The sequence below is a fragment of the Sabethes cyaneus genome, chromosome 3 (assembly GCF_943734655.1).
Source record: "Sabethes cyaneus chromosome 3, idSabCyanKW18_F2, whole genome shotgun sequence".
Classification (NCBI taxonomy): domain Eukaryota; kingdom Metazoa; phylum Arthropoda; class Insecta; order Diptera; family Culicidae; genus Sabethes; species Sabethes cyaneus.
In genome coordinates, this window is record NC_071355.1 from 158,496,543 (window position 1) to 158,524,422 (window position 27,880).

At 41.2% G+C, this 27,880-nt stretch overlaps 1 protein-coding gene across 1 annotated transcript in view; it reads right to left on the reverse strand.

Annotated features, from left to right (window-relative positions):
* The window catches only part of LOC128743000 (protein rolling stone), a 61,461-nt gene that overhangs the window by 7,294 nt on the left and 26,287 nt on the right, over positions 1-27,880 (reverse strand). The window contains exons 2-4 of the mRNA XM_053839500.1: positions 27,325-27,568; positions 26,718-26,840; positions 16,877-17,057 (exon numbers count right to left, since the gene is read on the reverse strand). Of these exons, the coding sequence (XP_053695475.1) occupies positions 16,877-17,057; positions 26,718-26,840; positions 27,325-27,568 (548 nt within the window). The remainder of the gene's footprint in view (positions 1-16,876; positions 17,058-26,717; positions 26,841-27,324; positions 27,569-27,880) is intronic.

Here is a 27,880-nt window from a genome sequence, read left to right on the forward strand (position 1 = left end):
TTCATACCGCACACGAACATTAAACATTAAAATGTTGTTCTGAGAGCTTGGATAGCTCAAACTCCACGCACATTTTATTGACACGATAGGCAAAAGAAACATAATCCTCTGTCGCTGCCTTGCTGACGGTGAGGGTGCTGTAACGTTTCTTGACGGTGGACTCCTTCGTGCCCAAAAGTCCCTTCAACTTCGACACCGTATCTTGGAAGGTCCTTCGGAGCACTGGGTAAAATATAGCTGACATACCTGTAGTGCTCGTTTGTACCCAACCGCCGAAGAAGTAACCTCACTTTTGCTTCGTCGTCGATCCTTTCAGCATCTTTCGCAAAAAGATCTTCGTATCTGGCATACCACGCAGCGAATGTGATTTGATTTTCCGGGTCGTCCTGGAACTCTCTGATATTCCCAGCCAACGAGTCCAAAACCACTTCCGGATTTTTTAACTTGAATTACTGACATTGCATTCCGGAACACGTGTTCTTGCTGCTGTTGTGCAGATTCACGATGCTGCTGGAGGAGCTGGTTGGTGACGACCTGCTGCTGTTGGAGTTGTTGCATAATTTGCATGATGATGACATCCGTGCGAGCCTGATGTGGAGGGCTCATTTGCATAGGCTGTTGCTGTTGCACTCCAGGAGAAATCTGCTGCTGCTGCTGTGTCCGGTGGTGACCATTTTGCTGCTGATGCAGGTTAGGTTCCATTGTGCGGTACGGTGTGGTTATTCAGATCGCGTTAATCGCACGAAAAACATTCGTAAACTCGCGAAATTAACGAAATCACTCGCGAAATCGTCGCCACTTTTGTAACCGTGGACGAGGTGATAAATATTGAGTAAAAACTCATGTACTTGACGGTTACAAATAAAATATAATTACTTCAGATAAAAAACGTGTTCTTCAAGGGGTCGGACACTCAGCACATAGTGCCCCGGCACTACAGAGATATTAAACGGCACACCTCTAAAGCCTTATAAAAATAACATTTATAGGGCTTTATACACCTCCGGTTCAATTTTACATATGAAATGGGAGCACTGCCAGTTGTCAAAATCATCTCGCACGGTTGCCAGATCTATCAGATTTTAACGAATTTAACAAATCTTGCAGTTCGGCACTTTCGGTACAGCACCGGCACAGTTCGGTTCGTTTCAAGTCGCCTAACATAAAAACGGCTGTGCCGAGTGACCGACCCCTTGGTGTTCTTACATTAACTGTGTCGAATGGAATAATAATGATCACTTCTAACGCTGTCACAGTGACATCAACCGAGTGACAGACGGAACTGTCGCTGGAGAGCCCTACTGGCGAATCTGTTTAGGGTTGCCAGTTGACCCAACAGTTTGTAATGATGGCAAATATTTAAATACCATCCGCTTTATATTATCAGGCTAAGCAAAGGGGGGAATTGTTTTCTACTTTACTGTGAGGAAAATTTGTATATTAAAACACCCATGAACTCCCCAAAAACTTGCAAAACTCAAGATTGTGACAAAGGTCATCCGAGATTCACGATTTATGTACAACACAGTTTAATTTGTGGCAATACGAAGTTTGTCGGGTCAGCTAGTACCACAGAGAACAGACTAACAGGTAATTGACAAAATGTGTGTAAAAGGTTTTCATGTAATCTACGAGCAATCCTTCAATAGAGTACCCCTCGAGCAGTAAGTGGCAAACTAAATCTTGATGTCGCTGCCATCGCTGCTATGTAACTCCAGCACAAAGAAATATTGATAAAGGTACATGGATATTTTTCTATGCGTTTGGCAAACTATTTCTGGAGGGCGCTACCGACAGATTTTACACACAAAAAATCGATTACTTCCTTCGAGCCTGTTAATCTGTTCTCTGTGCTAGTACTATATAGAAATGGTCTTGAAACAAAATTTGATACCTTACGTTCGGGGAATGTATGGTGAAGAAGATTACCACTTTCAACAGGATGGAGCTCCAGCCCAAACTGCAAATCTTGTGAAGACGTGGTGCAAAGCCAATCCGACGGATTTCATATCAAAAAAGGAATGACCTCCCAGTTCTCCTGATTTGAACCAACTGGATTTTTGTATATGGCGCACAGTGGGACTACAGAGACTATAGATTACAGAGGCGCCGAGGCACTCAAAAACCGGTAAATTATGAACGAAAGCGGAGAGTTATCTTTATTTATGATGGTACTCTCCGTTTTGTTTCAAAATTTAGCGGATTTTGAGTGTCTCGGCGCCTCTGTAAGTGGGACGGCTCTAAAAATAGTGAGACATAAGTTATAGCATCGAAACCTTAAGACATAGCATAATAGTTGCTTCGGAAAAGTTTCTTCATTAAAAAAGTACTTTCTAGTGGTTAAAAAATATTTGGGCATTAGGGTGTCCCTAATCAGATACAAAAAATATTTTCTCTATTTTAAGTCAGAAGTGATTGCTACCTACAAAAAAGTTGTAGCTAAACTATTTTCAAGAAACTTTGTTGAATACTGAAGAATTCTATCTCTTACATGAAAGAAGTTATAGAGCCAAACTCTTAGGGACACCCTTCAAAACAGTTTTTTCGATCTAGCTCTTTAATAACGCTTCGTATGCTATTCAAATGTTCTAAGAAATTATTAGTCACATCAAATTGCACAGTTTCGTCGAAGACAGTAGTGCTCTATCTTTATCCCTTTAGCAGCTATCACTTGTTTTTTAATTTTTACATGTAATTTTTAAAGGGGTGTAACTCGGGGGAGAGCAGCTATGAGTAGCTAATCTCACTTATTTTTTGTGAATCAATTTATGCTGTATCCCACCATGTACAACTTAGGGCGGAACACTGTGGAACCTCTGAGAAAAGTTACCATGAAGACATTCGGCCCGCAGGACCTTCTTTCATTTTCCGGTTTTCCGAGTGATTCCTAGACCACAATCGAGTATGACCAGTGGAACCGTTCACAGACTGCCAAAGGCTAATCGCGTCTAGTCTATAAGCACATATTAGTGACTCTTGCTTCGGGTGGAAGTGTAGAGGTTTAATATTGAAAATAACTTCTAGGGCGGCAGTAGCAGTTGTAGTAATTGCACCAGACATTGCCATTAAACACATCCTTTGAAGATGGTTTAGCTTTGTCTGGACAGTCACAACTTCCCCTCTCTGCCACCATACAAGACAACCATACGCCAGTATTGGTCTGATGAGGACCGTGTACAACCAGTGTATGTAATTGGGTTCAAGCCCCCAAGAGTTGCCAATTGCTCGTCTACATTGCCCACAGGCCATGCACGCTTTTTTAATTCGAAAATCAATATTTGTGGACCAGTCAAGCTTGGAGTTAAGAATCAACCCCACGTACTTCACCTCATCCACAATATCAACATTCAAATCGTAAAAGCGGAGAGCACGAGCTCCATTGGTTTCAACGTCTTGAAAATAAGACGATAGATGTTTTGCTCGGATTTACCGAAAGTGCAGTTTCTCGGCACCACGTTTCCACGACGCGTAGTGCCTGCTGCATTAAGTCCAATAATGTGCTTATGCACTTTCCAACTACTAGGATGAGATAGTCATCCGCAAAACCATAGGACGGATAGCCTAGGCCATTGAGTTTCTTCAGTAGGCCATCCGCCACAAGGTTCCATAAAAGAGGCGAGAGAACGCCACCTTGTGGACATCCACAAAAACTTCCAAATGCTTGCTTGCCGTAAGGACGAAAAAAGCAATCGGTTACTAAGCATTTATTCTATCTATTTTATGATTATTGAAGGCATATTATCAGAGGTTGGAAAACTCGCAAAATGAATAGATGCGCCGAGCATCGGCAAACGGTTTTTATCATGATAAAACAGCTACGCGAGTGGTTCAATTCGCTTATAACAATGAGCAACATACACTCACGCTTCATAGCATCGCTGAATATACAAATATCGTGAGTAACGCAAACGCGTGCAAATTACTGCTTTCTGCTGCTTGTAAAGCCACTAACACTACTTTAAACTATTCCCTTTTCGTGGTAATATTATTTTGAATACTTTCCGGCGTCCCCGGGCATTCTATATCCGATAAATCGAACACACTCAATGTTCAATATTCAATTTTTGACCGAATTCTGATATTCACATTGAGGTTCTGTTCGTGATAAAATTCAAAGCTGATGCGTGCATTATCGGCGAGACAGGCGAATAGTGCGTGTTCATGAGGGATGTTCATCGATTCAAACGATCACTTTTTCGCGAATTCTCCAACCACTGCATATTATGATAACGAGCAGCCTCCAAAATGGAAGCGAAAGATACGTTATCAAACGCGCCTTCATTATCCAAAAAAGTTCCTAAGCTAGATTCCTTTTGTGAAAAAACAACTCAAGTGATTTAAGCAAGAAAGACGTTAGACTGATTGGTCTAAAACTTTTTGCTTGCTCGTATGTCGCGCGTCCACCTTTAGGAATAAACTTAATGGTTATTTCACGCCATTGAGTTGGGATGTACCCAATAGCAATACTACACATAAAAATCCTTTTCAGAAAGAGTTTGAAGTATTTGAATCCTTTTTGCAGTAGAATAGGGTATATTCAATCTGTTCCAGGAGATTTGTATGGAGAGAAGCTGTTAACGGCCCACTTAATCGCTTCAGTTGTGACAAGTCTCCGAGCGAAAGCCCATGCGTCTAAGCTACCTAAACGATTTCTGGATCGTTTCGAACTTCAGGTTCCACACAGCCTGGAAAGTGACTATAAAAGAGACATTCCAGGATTTCATTGTCATTCGAACAGTATTCGCCGTTCAAACTTCGAATGTTATTAACCTGATAATCTTTCGATTTTGACAGTATTTTATTAAGTCGACTTGCCTCGCCGAAAGTGGAAACGTTGCTACAGAACCTGTGCCAGCTCGTGAGTGGTGAAGATCGCACAGCCTTTGCATAGGCTCTCCGGGCCAGCTTGAAAGGCTGCACGCCATCCCTACGACGTATATTCCAGTAATAGTTTTTAGCGGGCGAGCTACTTCAAAAGCTTCCGCAATTAAAGATGTTGTGACATTTACAGCGACATCCAAATCTATCGATGACTCAATCGTCGATTCGAATCCTTGAAATTTCGTCGCCAGTTCCTCCTCAAAGAGTTCCCTGTCGGAAAATCTCGGATTGCGAATTGCTGCAGCGTTCAAGGAGACACCCAAATGATCAAAATACATATCTAAAGCCAGATATTGGATATATATCATGACCAGATATTGGTTTCTCATTTGAAACATGCCACTGTGCCAACTCATGACTGATCCTGTAAGAGCACGGTATTATATCTAACACTTCCTCTCTAACAGCTCGTAAGAAAGTTATATTCGTATAATAGTCTCAAATATAATGTGCGAAGCAGTTTTTAGAATACAATGACTCGTACAAATCCATCCTCGATTACATGTACGAAACATTCAGTATTGATTTTACGAATCTACTTCATGGTAGAAAACAACAAAAGAATTCATAAAATAAGCGGTTCGTACAATAAATCATGTTTTATTCTTAGTGCGGTCAATACTCGACCGGACATAGCCATTTCCGCTTTAATTCTTGAAAGAAATGTGAGTGGTCCAATAGTCGTAACTAAAGTTCTGAATTGAGAGATTGTGGCCACGGCAACTCAGTAGCTCGCGAGCTCGCCAGTCTCTCAATTCAGAACTCTAACGTAACAGCAAAACGAACACTACGGTACTTAAACACAACATGCAAGCTAAAACTACAATTAGAATGCGGATGCCGGAGATGATTAGCGGACTGGTTTCGCGGATGCAGATTGCACTGGAAACTCAAACGATAGGAAATCGAACATACCGGTTTCCTGTTTCAACTTGGTGGAGCACCAACTGCGTTGGCTGCACAAAAGCAGTCCTGGTTAGCGCTTTCAAGCACAGAAGCTGAAAAAATATCTCTTGCGGAAAGTGGTCAGAAGCTGCTCTGGATATTAAAACTATTGATATCATCTGACGAGGAGGTAAAGTTTCCGGTTATAATTGCAGGAGACAACCAAAGTTGTACCAAGCAGCTGCAGCAAGTTTCTGTCCAACAACGTTCAAAACATGTGAATACCCGATAAAATTTTATTAAAAATCTATACCGAAATGGAACAATTCAAGTTGAATATATCGCCACGAACGAAATGGCCACTGACATCTTAAATAAGCCATCACTGATATTTTTAAGTCTGATACAATAATTAGTTTGGCGTTCATACATGGATGGCGCCAATGTCACGTGCCTTGATTGCCATAACATAGTTGCATAGTTTTGGTTTAAAATTTGCGAATTTTCGGTGATGCAAATAATAGCGAACAATTCTAACAAATATTTAATGAATGTGATAAAGCAGAAGGTAAAGCGTTGCGCTTCAAAGAATGTTTTAATTAATATAATCACGTTGCTGTGTCACATTGATTTTCATTGCCAAATCTAAATCTTTGTTATGCATGACCTATATTTTAAATTTAACAAAATTCTTACAACTGTCAACAGGACTACTCAATCGAACTGTGTTCCCAAAATTAATGATCGTAAAAACCTTGTCAAACCCACTTATATAATTAGTGACAATTGACGTCAAAGACTTAATTAGTGGTATTGTGCAATATTTATTACTGTACAAAAATTGACAAAATCTGATCTGAATCTCAATTCTAATTATTGTATCATCTATTAGTATGATTAACATATATTAACACATTATTCATGCTTGTACTAAGTTGGAGGTATATAGAATGAAACAAGTTCGATTGTTAGATTGACTTAAAGGGTATTACGATAAAAATTTGGTCGACTTAACTTGAACGTAATTCTTTAAATTGTGCATTAAATAAACCGGACTATCCCTATCCTATAGGTGCGTGCGTGAATAATTGCTCTATTTTTATTTTAAATTTGGCTTTATCAAAATGTCTTCCAATGGCAACAGCAGCAACACGTTAAAACTTTGCTTTTTCATCACAAAAATGCCAACTAACGGGTGGCAACTAAAATTTTGGACTTTTTTTCTCAAGCTGTCAAAAAAAGACAAAGATACATGAAGAAGATCTGATTTACCAAAATTAAAGATACATTATTGTTAAAGATACATTGTTGAATAAAAATAAGTGTACATTCAAAAACGGTCCGTAATCGGCGGTTCGGCGAAACTTTCGTTTGACGTCGAAACAGGAGCGTTGTACGGCCGTCATGTCAACTTTTCGAATGCATCTCTTGATTCTACCAATCAACTGTTTGCCATTCGTGACTTTCCAGTTATTTTTGTACACCAAGGAACTCAAAATCCCGAAGAAATCTTCGATTGGTTGCACTGAGACAGATTTTTCGGGTCGTGGTTTTTGGGTAAAAATAGGAGCGAATGGGTATTCAGGAACGATTGTGTTTTTTTTGGCATAATGCTCAATCCGGCCAAAACACGTATTGTCTATCTGCATGATGTTATTATAGAAACGGGATCAAAATTTTCTTCAAACATTCTTCTGGTGCATCTTAATTGATAGCCAAACCAGACAGCTTGTTGTTAAAGAAACGAGAAAGAGAACGATGTCCTTCTACGTCCGTAATTTTGGCTGGTCTTTCACTACCTTGCTTGCGAATAGTTGTTGGGCATCTTAGGATATAATAAACAGTCGAAGCCGCAACATGTTTGCTTTTTAAATGTTGTGGCGTATACTTTTTGCCGAGATTTCTGTTGCAGTTCGTAGAAGTGTACAACGCGCTCCTGAAAATCTTCTTGTTTCGACGCCATTTTTAGCGAAACTGGGTAAGCATAAACAAAACAAAAAATATTAACAAAAAGAAGAGAGAGAGAACTAACACATACCTACTCTCATTTCTCTCTGAGCTCGTTTGTTGTTGAGCATAAGGGCTGCGAAAAAATTCCAAAATTTTAGTTGCCACCCGTTACTTGCATGTTGACTTAGTGAAATCGTTACTAATGACCAAAAGAACACCATCCCGGCAGGTGCTTATTGAACGACGAAACCTACGTTAATCCAGACTTCAAACACCTTTTCGAGCAGGAGTTTTGTACTGCAATCGGATGGGGACAAGCCGCGAACATTTTCAAACATATGAAACTGTTGAAGTTCACTGTTGAAATGCGATATCTTCATTGCAACCAAGACCGTCAACCAGAAAATTTACGTGAACAAGTGATGTCTGGAAAAACGTCTGCTGCTTTTCCTGAAGCAACACGACGGATCCGTGATGTTTTGGCCAGATTTTATATCCTGTCGTTATGGAAAGGGCGATGAAGTAGTATGTTGCCAACAACGTGCAGGTTGTGTCCAACGACAAGAACCCTCCCAGAGCTGCGCCCAATCGAAAAATATTAGACCTCCGTCACTCGGGATGGAACCTACACAAGACCTTTTGCAGTTTAAAGCAAACTGGCCTTCTACAGCGGCGAGTTCTACGAGTTTTACGTGGACGAGGCGGTTATTCTTTTCAGCCTGATTTGATAGCGGAAGCCCGGCATTTCGAATTCGGTCAATCGGAAGTTTAGCTGAATATTTGAACGTAAAAAGAAAATAATTTGATATTTTTAATACATATTTAATAAATTTTCACGCATTTGATCAAATTTTGATCGTGACACCCTTTACGTTAAGGTTTACCTACTTATAACGTAATTTATTCTCGTCTCTTTCTTTATTATTTAAGTTTTGTTCTCAAAAGTTTCAATCGGAAAGCCACTTGAGATCTGGTGTTACGATAAACGCTTTTCAAGAGTCGGTCCCTAGTCATTCCATTATGCGAACTAATCTTTAAGATCCGGAGTGCCAAAAACCGAGCTAAAAAGCTTCATTCCTCGTTAGAGATTCCCACGCAAAGATATATCATGCTGGCAAACAATCTCGAAATCTAGTTATTATGTTTTTTTTCACAAATCTTCCATTTCCGCTAGTAATGAGATGCCAAGCAACGAGAGGAGAAAATTTTCGGATCTTTTTTATCAGCACACTCTATTTGTAGCGGGATGATTCCTCTTTCCTTTCCTTTCATTATATCTATAGTTGTTGTAGCCGCAAGGATGTATGTATTTATTTAAGAGTAAGATTCCGCTCGAGTTTAGCTACGAGCTCCGTTTTCTTACGCTAGTCAGTGGAGTAGAGCAAGGGGAGGCTGGATTAAGATCACAAAATAATAATCGGAAATGATGAACGGGAAAGTTCTTCTTCAGCTTGCAAAGCACTTGAACTTGGAATGGTGAAATTCATCTTTTTGGCCTTGTTTTTGAAGAAATCTTTTTAGTATTGATCCTAATTATGCGTAACAGACATAAAATCATAAACAACAACATTTATTTTTGTGGTTCAATAAAGGAATGTTCAAACTAAACAGATGATTTTACTCTCTTCTCCCCACTAATTAATCACACAGTATATCTATAGAATGGTTCAACATTAATTCTTCATCACGTATGGCTATGAATTTATAATTAATTATGAGGTTATATTCAAAAGCACTTTGTAGTTATGGTATTTATACTTGAAATTATTACATAAAATGGCCAGTGGTTCTTTGACACAATTTAGTAATTGTCGTACAACATATGAATAGGCTCCCAAAAACAATTTTGGAGAAGCATAACGGAATGATCGTCCCGAGTTTGGAGCAGACAGAAGCTTGCCTACTACAGCTATATAATCATGCGGCTGGAAACAATATAGGGACACACATTGCTTATAGCTGGATATCTTTTCATAGTGGTCTCAACATCATGACAGCGGGATAGTACTTAATTTTTACAACCGTGCTCGTTCGGGTTGCTTGAGCTGAGGAAGGGTCCTTTATGATTAGATATGAATTCTTCTCGGTTTGCGCTCAGCAACGAAAATATTTTCAGTTTCGTTGGTTAGTGAAAAAGGAGAAAAATTCTGCTTTTGATGAAATCATTCAGCCTACATACAAGCATAGGGATTCACACAATCGGATGAATATGTTTAGTGCCTGCAGTAAGTAAAGATTTTGACTGCCATAGCATAGTTATTTTTGAATATTCGCTACACCCGCAAAATTTATATTGCGCAAAATATAGATTTTATACAGATGATGTTATTAATAGTAGCAAAATTAGCACTCACATTTCAATTTCGAGGAACATTTTCGTGCTTCTCAGTTTGCGCTAAAAGGTGGTTCACTTGTGTGTCGAGTGGGTGATTAAGCAAATAGACCAATGAAAGCGTAGTTGTTGAAAAACAACTTTCCACCGTCGGCAATAGACATTTTAACGAGGAAACGCCCTTGAAAATGACCAAAACGTTGGCCAATGTGCAATACTCGTTTTCAATTATAGTGGAGGAGACTGCAAAGCCAAAAATCGCTCTTTGAATAATTATTTCAGTTGCCCAAAAGTTTATTAACATCTACTAATATGCAACTGCAAATTATTTACAAACTTTTTTATAATATTTTAAATTTAATGTCTACATGATGGTAGCACCTTTTATCGAGGCTTACTTCAGAGTAAATTACCAAATTTCTATTAGTGAAATGCTGCAAAGTTATCATGCTTGATCCTTAGCTTAACAAATATTGATATGAAAGCAGTGTCTAAGAAAATAGGGTTCGGGTTGGATAAATGTTGATGTTGATAAAATGGATAAATAAGTTTTCTTGCTGAAATGAATCTGCTTCGCTCCGGTGATTTTTGTAAATGGATAACCCGAAGGTTTGAAAATGCAAAAATGTTTGTAAATATAAGCCTAACTTTTTCCAAGGATTTCATCAACAAACAGTAGGGGTGGAAGTGTTGTATTAACAAAATCTTTAAATCAAACATGTAGTGAGACGCGTGCCGCACCTTCCATTCAAAGTTTGTTATTAAGAATTATCAAGTCATCTTTTGTCCATATCTTAAGTACAGTTTTATTAAAGTAAGAGATCTGTCTATCGTTTTTCTTTTAATGTCTGGAAACTTGCTTTTTATAGGAAGAACGAATAAATGATTATGTTAGAACTTGACAGGCACTTGCGCAAAAATAGAAAAAAATTGAAGGCATAGGTACTAAGTCAATATCGAATCTACACCGAAAAAGTAAAAAAAAATAATAATACAAGCATAGGGTGGAAACCAGATCAGTCTGGACGTAAGATATTGAATTTTGCAGTGAACCAGGAAGAATATTCGAAAGATGATCTTCGATTGATTCCTTTTCCACGGTTTGACTGAATAGCAGAATATTCGAAAGATGATCTTCGATTGATTCCTTTTCCACGGTTTGACTGAATAGCAGAAGATTACAAGAGTGGATCTGGCAGTCGATGTCGGCAGCTGCTCAAGAGGTAATTGTGACATTCTAGCATCGGGCAAAAAATGTTACTAGCACAGGATCACCACAACCAACAAAATGCTCGGATATATGCAGCACATCTTTCTAATATTTCTCGGAAAAAAATGGCTGTTCAAAAGTTCCAGAAAGTTTCCAGGGTGATGGCATGGGGATGTATCTCCAAAAAATGCTGTTCATTGATCCTGGCGTTAAAATCAACATTAAATAACGGGTGACAAATAAAATTTTGGAACGTTTTCGAGGCCCCTATACTAAACCACAAACGAGCTCAGTGAGAAATGAGAGTGTGTATGTGTTAGCTCTTTCTCTTCTCTTTTTGTCAGTATTTTTTGTTTTGTTTATGCTTGCCAAGTTTTTTTTAGAAATGGCGTCAAAACAAGAAGCATTCCGCGAGAGCGTTGTACACTTCTACGAATTTCCACAGAAATCTCGGGGAAAAGTTTACGGAACAACCTTTAAAAAGCGAATATGTTGCGCCTTCGACTGTTTACCATATCCTAAGATGCCCAAAAACTTTTCGCAAGGAAGGTAGTGGAAGACCAGCCAAAATTATGGACGCAAAAGGACATCGTTCTCTTTCTCGTTTTTTCAACAACAAGCTTTCTGGTTTGGCTATCAATTAAGATGCACCAAACGAATGTTTGGAGAAAATTTTGTTTCTACATCTACATCTTGTTTCTACAAAAACATCATGCAGATGGACAACACGTGTTTTGGCCGGATAGAGCATCATCGCATTATGCCAAAAAACACAGTCGTTCCTAAATACCCATTCAATCCCATTTTTACCCGAAGACCACGACCCGTAAAATCTGTCTCTGTGCGCCCAATCGAGGATTTCTTCGGGGTTTTGAGTTCCTTGGTGTACAAAAATAACTGGAGAGCCACGAATTGCAAACAGTTGATTGGTATAACCAAGAGATGCATTCGCAAAGTTGACCTGACGGCCGTACAATGCTCCTGTTTCGACGTCAAACGAAAGCTTCGCTGAACAGTCGATTACGGACCGTTTTCAAATGTAAACTACTTTTTTGTTCAAAAATGGATAACGAATCTTTCATTTCGGTAAATCAGATCTTCTTCATGTATCTTTGTCTTTTTTTGACAGCTTGAGAAAAAAATTCTAAAATTTTAGTTGTCACCCGTTATTACATCGATAATGTTTTGAAGAGCCATTGACTTCCCATCGTCAAAAAACGCACAAAAATGCACCCTATCGCTTCCAACAAAAAATTCTGCACCGTCTCACCAGGCGAAAGCTAACAGGCTTGGTGTGAGGACGGATTTTATTTCTTCGAAAGGGTGGCCTCCATTTCGCCTGATTTAAATCTTCTCGACTTCTATGCATGGAGTTGCATGCTAGGCATACTAGTAAGCATCAAAGGGTTGACTTTAGATGCTTTCAAGTACCGTTTGAATTTGGGATAAAATGTCTCAGGACATCGTGCGTGCTGTAACGCTTTTCAACAACGATTGCGACTGGCAATTAATGCAAAGGGAGAAAGATTTGAATTGTCAATTCGTCTGCTTTACCGATGATTTTGACATTGACGGCAGACCAAATGTGATGGTACTTGAACAGTACACCAGAGTAAAACGTGAAGCTGGGAAGATTGGGCTAAAGATGAATACGTCCAACACAGAGTAAATGCTGGCCGTCAGAATGGAGACCGACTGACGCCATTTGAACAGTAATGTAACGATCGACGGCGATGAGATAGTCGACGAATTTGTTTACATTGGTTTACTGCTGATAGGAAACAATGACACCTGCCATTGCATTTGGAGAAGTATTAATAACGCAGGTTGGGCTCGCTATGGGTTTCATAAGCAAATGCGGTCGAATAGACTGGCTGGTGAATGGCTATAACAGTGTAATCTGACCACTTTCAGTTATAGCAAGTCTTATCCCTACCTCCTCGTGGTGCCAGCTGGTAATACAACCAAGTCCCGGGTAAAACCAGAAACTCCCCTCTGGTTGGACCCGTGGTTGTAAACAGACAGGGAGAGAGGGACACCTAGACCTTAAACTTCTGGTCTATCAGGTGTCTGAGTGGTCTGTTGGGACCCATTGGGGCCGATGTCAGTGAGGTTTCAACTTCGGTAAACTGGCGGCTGTGTTATTGGATATGCGCTAATGCCAATGCGAACCGATGGGGTGACGCCTACAGAGTCGTAATGGCAAAGACCAAGGGCATGATGGCGCCCGCAGAGCGATCACCAGAGATGAGTCGTCCCACGGTTGACGTTCCAGTATCTCAGACCATAGCGTAAGATGGTCGGCCTCCATGCCGAACATCCAAAGTAACATGGGCGACGGCGGTTTAGAGGGCGGGGAGAAAGCGACGGCTACGAACGAGGTACTCATTGAGATCGCTAAATCCCTAGAGGTGAGCAAGGCACCGGGATCAGACGGAATTCCGAATTTGGCCATTAACGCGGCTATTTTGGAGGCTCCTGAACTATTCGGGGCAGTAATGAGCAGATGCCTGGAAGAAGGCCACTTCCCGGACAGATGGAAGCCTCAGAACTTTGTCCTATTGCCGAAGCCAGAAAAACCTCCGGTAGTCCCCCCCGTCATATAGGCCGATCTGCTTGCTCGATACTGCCGGTAAGCCGTAAGGTGCTGGAGAGGGTTATCCTTAACAGACTCGTACAGTACACTGAGAGTACAAACGGCCTGTCAAGGAATCAATTTGGCTTCCGAAAGGACAAATCTACAGTGGATGCTATCTATTGGCATCATCATCAACGCCAACGCCTATTGGCATCATCATCAACGAAGACGTACAGTGCTTCAACCAACGTGGAACTAGTGGCATACGGAGTACTACAAGATCGGCCTCGATGACCACATGGTAGCGGGCATGGTCTGATTCCACAAAGGGCCGGTGGACACATCGACTTATCCCGGACGCATCCGGGTGGGTCGACAGGCGCCACGGCGAAGTAAACTTCCACCTGACACAGATTTTGTCAGGGCATGGACATGTTTGAAAGTCGGTATAGCGAGTAGGCTAGCGAGTACGCTGGTTAGACCTGGTAGTTTGAGCCTTGGTCATTAGTTAGCAGTGCTCAGGGAATTGGTAGCCTAGAATCGATTTAATTGTAAACTGTACGATTCAGCAGAGTTGTCGAATTTATTGTGAGCTGTCGATTCATTAGGTACGTATAAATCTTGCACATTAAGTCGAAAAGTGATTTTGATTTCGAAGCAGAATTTGATGGTCAAAAAGCAGCTTTGAGATTTCTAAAAATGAAATCAACTTGAGCAGCGTGCTCATTTTGACGGAGACAAAATCAACAAAACTGCTGTAGATTCGTGTTAATTAAGCGAACTTTGAAGATCACAAGCCAGTTGTCGTATGTTCTAATCTCGGCTAGGCGGTGCTGCTAGATAGAGTCCAGTAGGATTTTTGCACTAGTAACTGTTCTACACAACAGCCGGCTGTGAAGGCTGTCGATAAAGAAGGGTCAAGTCTTAGAAAGACGTTTAAGCCCAAGGCTTTGCTTTTTTTGACGATCATTTTCGTTAGAGAAAAATAGTAGGAACTTTGTAGAAAATTATTTTAAGTCAATGTTGATGAACTTAACAAAACAAAGCAGTGTGTTGCGTTTCATTAATTGAAGCCCTGCTAGGAATACATATAATTCGTTGAATCGTATAGTTTCGAGGATCTTGGCTTGACTGCTACAGTTGTTGCGCAGCAAAACTTTCAATTGTGAAAATTTAAATTTTTATTCTATGTTGAAATTCTAACGCCAACCTGCCGGCAATTGGTTTTGGTTTTGCTCAAACTCTGTGCTCACACGTTAGCTATGTATTATTCAGTAGAGCGGGACCGTGATGCTTTGTTCCGCTTATTCTGTCTGGACCAATGTGGAAACAACACAAAACTGCGGGAAAAAATTGCCACTGGCATATAGCAACAATATAAACATCAATTATGCAAAAAGAATAGTTGCAAACGAACAAACAGAATCGAAACTCGCAAACGGGGTTCGTTTTGAGTACTAGAAGTTTAGCGATTGAAAAAGACAGTTCCTTACTTGTTGTTTGGTTCCTGAAGGAGCCTTCGGTTACACATTTTGCGATTGGATTATCATTTCTGCAAAATTAATGTCTTAATAAAGACTATTTAATGCTTCGAAATGATGATGCTCAAATGCAACTATATTCTGTAAACTTCTCAGCATACCGCACACATGCAGCATTCGCCAGAACTTCTAGTTTAACAGACGCAAAGCTTTATTGTTTGGGAAATGTATCCTGTATGTACAATCGTTGGTCGAATATTTCGCAACTCATGCATACAGAGAATTTCCACGTTGCAATTTTGATAGCATAATGTTGTTTAAGTATTTCAGTGCCACCAGACCGAGAGAATGCATTTATAGCTTCCTGTGGGCTAAGTCTTCTGTGTTTGTTCCTGTGGTTTTGGTTGTGTCAACATTCGTTCATTTGTCTATCTACATACCTTTCGGTGTGGTTTTACTCGTTCTACGATGGTCAGCAGGGTAATGAATGTTCTCTGTCGCCAAATGGGACGTCGTAGAATGTATGAATGTTCATTTTGACGCCCTGATAAACTTAAATTGCATATCCAGTTAGCACACGCTGATGCATAGTGGTTTGAGAGCTCGAAATCGTGAACTTTTTTAGTGCTGATTTTATTAGTATGGTGTCGCAACGTACGCAATGGCTGATCATTAGGTTTAGTTCGGAATTCAACCACAGGTTGCAACGCACAATCAACTTATTTTTTGTTTTATGATATAGAGGTATGTTTTTCTCGGAAAAGTAGATAATTTTATTATAAAAATATTTATCGAAGACAAGTTTTCAGATAACAACAATGTTCTACAGACATTTGAATATCGTAAAAATTAAAATTCACAATTTAGCAGAAGATCACGAGCCTGTACCTGCTAATCAGACCGAGACTCAGACCGATTGATAGATTTAGTAGAAAAAATGACATTTTTTGTACTCTTATAGATTGAAAATTGCGCGGATTTCGAGTTTTCAAACCACTGTGCACTGGTAGCAATTGATATGTTCACCTAGTTCAATCAATAATCAAAAGCCCAATTTATTTTATATTGATTGTGTCGAAAAAATAATGGAACATATTTTTGAAAGTCTCTACGTCGGTCGGCTTAATTAAATGCAAATGCTCGTGGTAATGAAAATTTATATGCTGTTAGCTACTTGAACGAACATATAATTTATCTGCTAGCCAGTTTAAGCTCAGGAGCAATTCGAAAGATATATAGCAATCGAAAGTTTTTCCCTGATTTGCGATTCAAAGCTGCCGTTAGCTAAGTGCCCACCTCTCCGATATTTGCACCAATACTAGAGCACTGATTTAATGGATCCGAATATTAATTTGGGTCATGAATATTTGACCACCGGCAGTTGGCAGGAGGAAGCGTTTACTAATTGGTAAATTTGCAGTTTTGCATACGATACCGGTCTGGCGGTAAGTACGGTTTTTGGCAATCCGCGGGCGCCAATGCAATGGCTACCATGTACTATTCGCGCGAATTTTGCCTGCGATATTCGCAGCAATGAAAAAAAAAAGTTATTACATTACCTGTCGGTGCCGCCGGCCAGATAGTAGATGACGGAGAAAAGCGCATACAGCACGCCAATTCCGGTCGTCCAATAGGCATGGTTGAGCCGAATCGGATGTCCTACGATGGTCAAATCGATTAGCATTATGACTGAATTGAGTACGTGCACCATCAGGTTGACGGCGTCCACTCGGTGGATTTCTGAAAATGGAAAATGGAAAGCGGGTATCATTATGAGCAGTGCCCCGAGGTGTTTGATGCACGCTGGAAACAATTGACAGTCGAACATGACACTGGCTATTTATAGTGACATTGGCTCTCATTCTGCTGATGTATCTTTCTTGGCAGATGTCATTGTCGGACGTTGCCATTATTGAAATGTGTTCGGTGCAGTAGAAGAAATTGAAACGTAATTTAATACGTTCTATAGTGCCGTAACGCACGACACAGTAAATTCAATTTCTTTAAATTTCGAAATATTATAAATAGTCAAAGGTAAACAAGAAAAATGATATAAATTAAGAATAAAAATTGGTCGAATCAAACTTCGTGGGTTTTTTTAAATTGTGCGTTGTAGAAACTTTAACATCCCTCATTATGCATGTGTTCCTCTATTTTGTTTTCCCATTTTCTATTCAGTTGCCAAAATGACGTCAAAGCAAGAGCAGCAGTTCTCTTGTTGTCTCAGTTCTCAGTTGTCAAACCCTACGTAGTCTAACTTCATCTAAACTTTTCCATCAATGAAGTCGGAAACGAATTAGGAATATCACATACAACCGTGCCAAGCGCCTCGAATCGAACCGGACTATCAGCAAACAAGGTTACAGTGATAGCGAAGTGAAATGATAAACCAAGAGCACGTAAGTTGTAGGTATATAGCATTGTTGACCAAGTTTGATTGTGTGACTGATGATTTCATTTCCTAGATTAGGATTGGTATGTAGTGCAACAACGTGCAAGTCGCCCAATTAAGACAAACCTCCAGAAAATTCAGAAAACAGTCAAATTCCGTGAAAATCTAAGAAAAATAGAGAAGCGTCACTGCAAGGGAGATTGATCAATCCGTACAAAACTTTAGGAAATTGAAGAAATTATATAAAATTTGGATGAAATCGGAGGGGGTCAACAACGGATATGATAACTTGAGAGGGAATATTTTAAGACCTTTTGCAAATTAATTGTTTTGACCAATACTAACATCCTGTGAAGAAAAATCTAAGGTGCATGAAAGTTAAATAAGTACCTTTAGACATTATCAGTTTAAAATAATTGGTAGAAGAAAACCATTCAATCGCTAAAGGGTTCACTAATGGTTAATTTACTCTAGCTAGAAAGATTCGACTCCGCACGCATGAACCATTTTGTTCGGGACCTCGAGAGTCGCTTTGCATGGATTTTGTTTATATCTCTCTTGTATAAACAATGTAATGCACACGAGTAAAATCATTTGCCACAAACAAAAACAGGTGGCAATCATTTAGTACCTGGTCCGGATACTAAGGTGGACGCATCCAAGCTCATGGAAACACTAACTAGGCATTACCACGAGGGAGAATTCGGTCAAGTATCGACAAGGAATGAGTTGATCACGATCCTGAGGATGAAAAGCGCCAGTAGGAGGATATTGGAGATTATAAAGTGTTAGAACAACTATTCCGGGATAATGAGATGCGCAAGTTATATGAGAACGTGAACCAATCTCGTAAAGGATACACACCAAATTTTGATATGTGATAAGAACGAGGTGAGAAACCTGGTCACGAACGAGCGTTAGATGGTCGGCAGATGGAAGTAGTTCATCGATGGGCATCTCAATGGCTACCTAACAAAAGAAGACTAGAAGAGATCCGGCGAGAAATCGATCAACTAAAGAATAATAAAACCGCCTGAAAGGACCGCCTCCCGGCAGAACTCTACGGAAATCGCAAAGAACCACTAGTAAGAGTAACAGCACTTCACTGGATAATTTCATGGATTTGGGAGAAGAAAAAACTACCGGAGGAGTGGATGGAAGGTGTGGTTTGTCCCATCTATAAAAAGGGCAATCGGTTCATTTGCTGTAATTACCGCGGTATTACGGCAGCAAGGCCGTCTACAAGGTCCGCGCTCAGATGTTGTTACGTCGTCGTCATTCTTAATAGCAAGAGAATTCGTAGATCAATATCAGGCGGGCTTTATGGGGACCCGTGCTAGTACGGATCAAACATCCGACAAATCCTCCAAAAAGGTCGAGAGTGCAAAATACCCACGCATCATATTTTCGTAGATTTTAGAGCTGCATACGATATAGTTGAGCGCGAATAGCTACGGCAGGTAATCACGAGAGCAGTTTTCCGGACAAATTAATGCGGCTGATCAAAGCTAAACTGGAGCGAGTGATACTGGAGCAGAAGTTTGTTACAAGGGGATGGACTGTACTGTATGTTATTCAACTTCGCTGTTGGAGGTGTGAACCGGCGAGTGGGCAACGAAACGAGAGGAACAATCTTCAGTAAAATTAGCGAACTCCTAGTCTTCGCAGACGACCTCGACATCATTACTGGAAGCCTTGGTACTGCGGAGGCAATCTACGCCAAACTAAAAACGAAGGCTAGTAGAATTGAAGTACAAATCAATGCGTCGAAAACCAAATATATGGTTCGAAGAAGCTGCAGAGAAAACAGCGTTTGGCTCCAACGGACAGTGACCAGTGGCGGCGATGAACTGAAAGTGGTTGATGAGCTTATATATTTGGGATCACTGGTCGCCGCCGACAATAATGCGAGTAAGGAGATTCGACGACGCAATTAAATTAGAAGTTGAGCCTACTTTTCCTTCCGCAAGACGCTTCCATCAACGAGCATACGCTGCTGCACAAAGCTGCCGATGTACAAAACGTTAATTAGGTTGATAGTCTTCTACGGACTTGAGACAGTAACTTTGATCACGTAAGATGTACGTGTTTGCGGTATTTGAATGAAAGGTGTTGCGGACTAGTTTTGGCGGAGTACAAATGGATAGCGGAAAGTGGCGTAGGCGTATGAACCACAAGTTGCAGGCGCTACTTGGAGAGATTCCCATCGTACACCTGGTGAAAGTTGGAAGACTATGGTGGGCCGGTGACGTGGACGTCCATCAAAATCGTATTCAACGCGCAAAAGCCGCTTATCCGTACCATTTTGGAGGCGATATACGCACTGTGGAATAATTTTGAGCGATACATTTATATAGGTATTTCAATACGATAAGATCCGTATAAGCGCGATCAGCTACATGCAGCTATACAACTTTGTGCTGAAAATCGTATGTTTGTCAGCTACTAGCATTATAAACGATAGAATATCAAGTTTTGCGCGCTTTATTAGGCTTTACTTACGAATCCGAATTTGTTAAGAAATATTTACGATAATTGATATTGATATACGAGTTGGTAAAATCGGTTGGTAAACGGCTGATAATGCGGAATATAGACCCCATAGTGGTCGTTAGGCTCTTATCCAGCAACTCCGATCCCGACCTCCTCGTGGTACTAGCCGGAATACGAGCAACCTTAGCGGAGATCGGGTTACCAACCCCGATGGAAACTAAGGTCTTATACTAACCGGGAAGGAGGCATAGTGAGTCTCGGCACTATAAGATGGCAGCTCCATCGCGAGACTCGGTAGTGTTGCCCCAGTACGGCTACACACCTAAATTAAATATTCGGATATTCGGAATATTCGGCATCGACCTAGGCGACGGAACAAGGACGACGAATGGAGACTCGGTACTTGGTACTGCAGATCGCTAAATTTCGTAGGTTGCGAGCGGGTGCTGATTGAACAGCTTGAACCCCACAAACTCGCCATCGTAGCTCTGCAGGAAATCTGTCGCAAAGGAGAGGTGGTATGGAAGATCCGTGGCGGAAAGGCCTAGTTTTACCAGAGTGGTGGCAGTGCCAACAAACTGGGAACGAGCTTTGTGGTGTTGGGCGGAATGCAGGATCGCGTGAAAGATTGGAAGGCGATCAACGAAACGAGAGAATGTGTGTATTGAGGATAAAGGGCCGTTTCTTCAATTATAGCATCATTAACGTGCACTGTCTGCACGAAGGTAGACCCGACGATGAGAAAAGAGCGTTCTACGCGAGTCTGGATGCAACGTACGACAACTGCTCGTCACGGGACATCAAGATCGTCATCGGGGATATGAACACCCAGGTCGGTAGGGAAGAGATGTATAGACCGGTGGTAGGACCCCATAGCCTGCTCACTCACACGAACGATAACGGCTAACAATGTATAAACTTCGCAGCTCCCCGAGGCCTGGTGATCCGAAGCACCTTTTTCCCGCGCAAGGACAAAGCCACCTGGAGATCACCTGACCCACGTACAATGAACCAAATTGACCACGTTCTCATAGAGAGCCGGTTTTTCTCTGACATCACGAACGTACGCTCCCGTCGGGGTGCGGATATTGATTCTGACCATTACCTAGTAGCAGTACATGTGCGCTCAAAGCTGTCCACCGTATACCGGACACATCAATACCGCCCTCCTCGGCTAAACATCAGGCAGCTAGATAACCCACAAGCTGCCGAGAACTACACGCGAGTACTGAATGAGGCACTGCCTTCTTCCGAGGAGTTAGGTGCTTCAAACCTCGAAGTCGGCCATCGGAGAGGCACTAGGTATTGAGACTCGGAGTACACAAAATGATTCGTTTGATGGGGAATGCCAACAAGCGGTGTAGGGGAAAAACTGCTTGGAAAAATTATCTAAGTATTGCCACTAGAGAGAACCTGGCCAAATACCGACGAGCTAGGAACCAGTTGACCACGATCCTGAGGAGGAAAAAGCACCAGAAGGAGGACAGAGATCGTGAAGAATTAGAGCAACTATTTCGAGCTAATGACACGCGTAAGTTTAATGAGCAGGTGAACCAAACTCGAAAGGGCTACACACCGAAACCTGATATGTGTAGGGACGAGGGAGGGAATCTAATTACAAACGAGCGCGAGGTGGTCGACAGATGGAAGCAGTTCTTCGATGAACACCTCAATGGCGAAGTCGCAGAAGGAGGCAGAACGGAAATTAACCTAGGAGCGCCCATAGAAGATAGTAATGTCCTAGCACCTGATCTCCAAGAAGTCAAACGAGAAATCGGTCTGCTGAAGACCAATAAAGCCGCTGGGAAGGACAGCCTACCGGCAGAGCTTTATAAACATGACGGAGAAATGCTACCAAAGGCTCTACACTGGGTTATTTCGAGGATTTGGGAGGAGGAAAAGCTACCGGAGGAATGGATGGAAGGAGTGGTTTGTCCCATCTACAAAAGGCTGATCGGCTAGACTGCTGCAACTATCGTGGTATAACGCTGGTAAACGCCGCCTACAAGGTATTCTCCCAGATCCTGTTACGCCGACTGTCACCGATAGCACAAGGTTTCGTAGGGAATTATCAGGCGGGTTTCATGGGAGCTCGCGCAACTACGGACCAAATTTTTACTATCCGACAGATCTTGCAGAAATGTTGGAAGTACAACGTGCTCACGCATCACATCTTTATTGATTTCAAAGCAGCATACGATACACTCGATCGAGGCAAGCTATGGCAGATAATGCACAAGCACGGTTTTCTGGACAAACTGACGCGACTGATCAGAGCTACATTAGATCGAGTGATGTGTTTCGTATGCATCTCTGGGACACTCTCGAGTCCTTTCGAGACGCGGCGAGGGTTGAGACAAGTTGACGGTTTATCCTGCATGCTGTTCAACATCGCTCTTGAGGGGGTGATCCGACGAGCGGGCATCGAAACGAGAGGCACGATTTTTACCAAGGGTAGCCAACTTCTAGGCTTTGCAGATGACTTCGATATCATTGCCAGGAACTTTGCGACGGCGGAGGCAATCTACGCCAGACTGAAAGCGGAGTCTAGGAGAATTGGGCTAAAAATAAATGCGTCGAAGACCAAATACATGAAAGGAAGAGGCTCAAAGGAAACAAACGCGCGCCTCCCACGAACGGTAACCGTTGACGGCGACGAACTAGAAGTGGTAGAGGAGTTCGTGTATTTGGGATCGCTGGTGACCGCGGACAACAACACTAGTAAGGAGATTCAGCGGCGCATCCAAGCGGAAAATCGGGCCTACTTTGCCCTTCGTAGAACGCTATGATCAGGGAGCATACGCCGCCGCACGACGCTTACTATTTACTAATCCATTATCAGACCAGTAGTTCTTTATGGACTTGAAGCTGTGATGCTGCTTACGGAGGACACACGCGCCCTCGCCGTGTTCGAGCGGAAAGTGCTGCGGACGATATTTGGCGGAGTACAAACTGAAAGCGGAGAGTGGCGGAGGCATATGAATCACGAGCTACAGGTACTGCGTGGGGAGACTCCCATCGTGCATCTAGCGAAAGTTAGCAGGCTACGGTGGGCCGGACACGTCGTAAGGATGCCGGACGACAGTGCGACGAAAATAGTCCTCTTCAACAATCCCACCGGTACCACCCAAGCAACAATGTGAGTTTTATTGTACTCTTATGGCGGTTTTCATGACCAATTTTGGTCTTAAATGCTATCATAAAAGTGTAATAAAAATTGTTACTTGGGCAGGAATAGGGGGCCCAACGTGCACGATGGCTCGACCAGGTCGAAAGCGATTTGCGACTTCTGAGACGACTAGGAAATTGGCGACAGGTGGCCCAAGACCGAGTTGAATGGAGACGAGTGCTTGAAACAACACGAGCCCGGGATGGCTCTATGCTGCTGCTGAAGAAGAAGAAGATGGAGAAGGAGATGAAGAAGAAGATATACGAGTTGGTGCTGGCTGGGCGGTGCACAGTAGTCCAAAAGGGCGAAAAGTGGAACTTTTCAAACAAAACACAAACAAAAGGGTCTTTTGTTTCCATTTTTGCATTTATGGTCTTCAGCACTGTTGTATGAATATCCGCCTTAATCTAGAAGTCTCAAAAGTCCTCAAAATATACGTTTTTACAGAAGACCGCATATCTCTGGGACTTTTACTTGATGAGTTAGCGCATATGCAAGCTTTAAATTTCCATTGCTTCACGAGCTCCTGGGGTAAAATGGGGCAAGCTGATTTATGAAATCAGCGCTTCATATTAAAGCTTAAGTTGAGTACTATAAACTTGTATGGGTTCCGCTTGTCCCTAACCACCCTAATGGGAGAACGGCAAACATACGTTTCATGTGTTTCGCGTTCACTAAAGGCTCGATACACGTCCATTTATTTTGTATTCTTAGGTAGATACATGGTTTCTTCGGCAAAGTTATAGAAAGTATAAAGGTAAACAGTTTTACTAAAAAATGACATTTCTATCCCTATCGAGTGCAGAGTTATACAGCATTTTCTTTGGAAGTTCTTTAAAAATAAGTTTTTTCTTGTTTAGCGTATGTTGGTTCCATTTTACAAGAGTATATGGTTCTAGACGATTATTGAACGACTTAAAACACATGTTTTGGCAGAAGGTTGCGAATCTCTAGGACCTGTCCTTACAAAGTTATCGCTTATTTAAGCTTTATTTTTCCTTAACTTCACGAGCCAAGAGCGATAACTTTGTAAAGAAAGATCCTAGAGATTTGCAATCTTTCGCAAAAACGTGTATTTTTAGTCCTTCAACAATCACCTAGAACCATATATTCCTGTCACGTTGTCGCTCAGAGTGGTTAAAAATCAGTCATAACATTTTTAGTTTAGTCGCTCTTTGTTTTATGGATAAACCTCGTTGTTTACTGTTGGATTTTATGGTAACTAAGCGGCATTGACGAGAAGTTTTAATTTTCTGCTTTAATTGAATGCTTGACTTTATGATGACAATGCTTCTACTGGAAAATCGAATCCGCCTTTGGACACCAGGAAAGTGTGAAGATGAAGAATTGAAGGCATTACTCGATGAAGATCTGAATCAAATACAAGATGAATTTGCTTTATTACACTGAGCTTCATTATGAAATAAATTTTTAATCTTAGAATTGTACTCCAAATATTTTTTTAAGGATAATACTGCCAAATAATCATTTCTCGGGTAAATTTTCAAATAGACCTAACTGACAATGAGAGATTCTCTTAGCGTTTCCTCTCTTTCGTCTTTCATGGCTACATAAATGCATAGAAAAAGAAATTTTATCAAGTTTTGTAAAAACATATAAGGCTTATACAAATTTGAAAAAAAGTTTATGTCACCCCCCCCTTTGAAAATTTTCGAAATGTGAAGGGGCAAAAAAATAAAGTGTCATATTAGTATGTTGCATTTTTAGTGACAAGCGGATTTTTTCACAGTTCAATGAGTTTACATCTCTAAATTATCCAATAAGTGCAAAGTTATAGTTATCTCGTTAGTCTCGATCAACTTTCTTTCACCAACCAAGCTTTCTGATTCTGCTGCAAGTCACAGGCAACTATTGTGCTTAATCTTTAAGTTCCGGACGTCGAAAATTGGGGTGCTTGCAGTCAGACTTTTGGCTTGATTCCATTTTAATTTACCTTGTTTTAAAAGAATTAGATGGAGGCAATAATCAATTAAACAATATTTTAGTGAAATTTGGTACCGCTTATGACGGAGATATTCCGATTTTTGAATTGCAGTGGGATTATTTTTTCCCTCAAAGTACTAGATAAGATAAAAATAGAAACACAATTTTTCGGGTTTTCGGGGATCAAAATTGGTCGTTTTACTCCGTAATGTACAAGTAACTACCCTAATTTTGGAGGTAGGGGACGTAAAACTCAACGATACAGTTTTTACCATTCATTGGATGCATGCAGCATGCAGGATGTCACTGAACTGTTCGAAACTTGAAATTTTCTAAACGGTGTGCATCTTTAATATACAAAGGAGAGGTCTGATATTCATGACTAAAAGGTTGACCAAGAAACGTGAATAGCTTCAGAGATTTGTTTTCTTAAAACATGTCGATAGCACAGCATAAGTGTTCCAAGTAATAAAGTGGCAGGGACCTAAACTGCCATTTTCACACTATGGTTAGATTACGATACTATGTCGTGGTTACCTAGTTCTGAACTAGTAAGTGACACGGATTTCGATTATTAAAAAAGCAAGGTAACTAACCGAGTGACACGGAGGTTCAAAACAAAATTCAAATGAGGGTCAAGTTATACGTTTGTGGCTCTCTAAGGTGATCCTGTGGCACTCCACTATTATCAAACTGGTTCATCTCTACCAGGATGCTTACTTTATGTGCTTGGGTCGAAAAATTTTGAAGTTTGAAAGGGTTGAACTAAAATTTAAGTACTGTACAAAATATTTGTAATAAAATTTTAATAATATGGAAAAATAAACGCTGGTTTCTTCTCTTTTGTTTGGTTATTGAAGGTTTAATGTTATTATTTTTTTCTTGCCCCCCCCTTCAACAATATTTTGAGACCAGGACATAAACTTTTTTTCAAATTTGTATAAGCCTAATTAAGCTATTGCCTTGTTTTGTTGCTGGTTGAAACAAAATAGGCCCCTGGAACGGAAAAAAGAGAATAACAGATTTATCCCGGCTGATTCTTCCTTTTGAGCTTACATTCATGTTTAACATGATAATTGAACTCGTGCGTTCTGACTGAGTACTAGCAAATCAGCGAACAGCGGCACTAGCGCAGGCATCAAACGATATTTCCTCACGAACTTTATGACAATGGGATACAATTTGGTTTCTGTAGAATTATGAGATTCGAACGGATTGCAAATTGAATCCAATAAACCCAGAATACTAATTGGCTCAAAATCAGTGGTGGAACAAGAAGCTCAACCGGAATCAAATCGTTCTCGGTGCGAGTAGCTAGCTATGTTGGCTAGTTCAAGCAACGTGTCCCCAGATTGCTTTTAACATTATGAGAGGTCTGTTTATTACGCGCCGACGTACTTACCAGGATCGTAGACGAACGTCCAGTAGACTATGGTAACGATAAACGAGTAGACCGTGGCGATAGTGTACACCACCCAGTAGATGGCATGCAGTCGGCTTTCCCGGGCCACGTGAATGTTCCATTCTAGAGGGAGGAAGAAGAAAATAAGAAAACAATACCATTGCTGTGAGTGGAACCGCATGGCCACAATTTATAGCACGACATCCGACGGAAACGTTCACAAGAGTTCCCATCTTAGCCGTTTCTCACCGTTAAACGCTATCGGTAATGGAGTTCTGGTAGGGTGCCCTAATGTCGCGAATTTATTGATGTTTTCGATGTTGTCTAAAACTATTTTTCCTAAAGTAAAACCGTTTTACATGTTGAGAGTCTTCAATATCAATTCTGGTTTGGTTTATGGAATCATAAAACTAGCATGCTGAAATTTAATTAACATGGTTCCTATTGAGATATTAGGAACACCGTGCAATTGGCGTGCTGCAGATGGCATCGACGAACGAGGCTATTGCGAAGAGTCGTTTCCGTGGAAAGTCAGAGGAAAGATTATATATATAAACAGATGCGAATCGTGGACACGGGTCCCGAAAGCAATGCGGAAGAAACCTACCGAACTCGTTCCGGTCGATCATCAGTCCCTTGGTAACGATGAGGGCCGCCAGCCAGGCCTGAAACGCACAGGCCAGCAGTGCCCAATGCGTCAGATAGATCCACCATTTGGCGTAGTGGTGCTCCAGCATCGGTTCCGATCGGCCAATGTCCAGCAGCGAACAAGCTAGTACGGCCAGGAAGAGTATGGCCACGATGAGCCGATACATTAGGTAGCATATTCCGACCTGGGTGTTACTTTGCCACTGTAATGAGACCAAAACAAGAAGTAAGATAAAATTTGTGTTCCCCGGTGAGTGCGGTGTTGCTGATGTTGGCTGGCAGTGCATGATGTAGACCAGTTGTAAAGAGTGACACAGAACGTCTTGTTCGTGGGGACATGTAGGACAATGCAATGTACAGGTGGTTGATTTATTCATGACTGTGAGCTGGAATGGCAAAGGCAGCATGTTTGTGGTTCGCTGTTTTTGACCAAGGTACAGTAGGAACATTACATTAAAACCGTCGGCTGTAGCATGATATATCGGTAGATTCATTTACTCCAGCATCGCATTCAT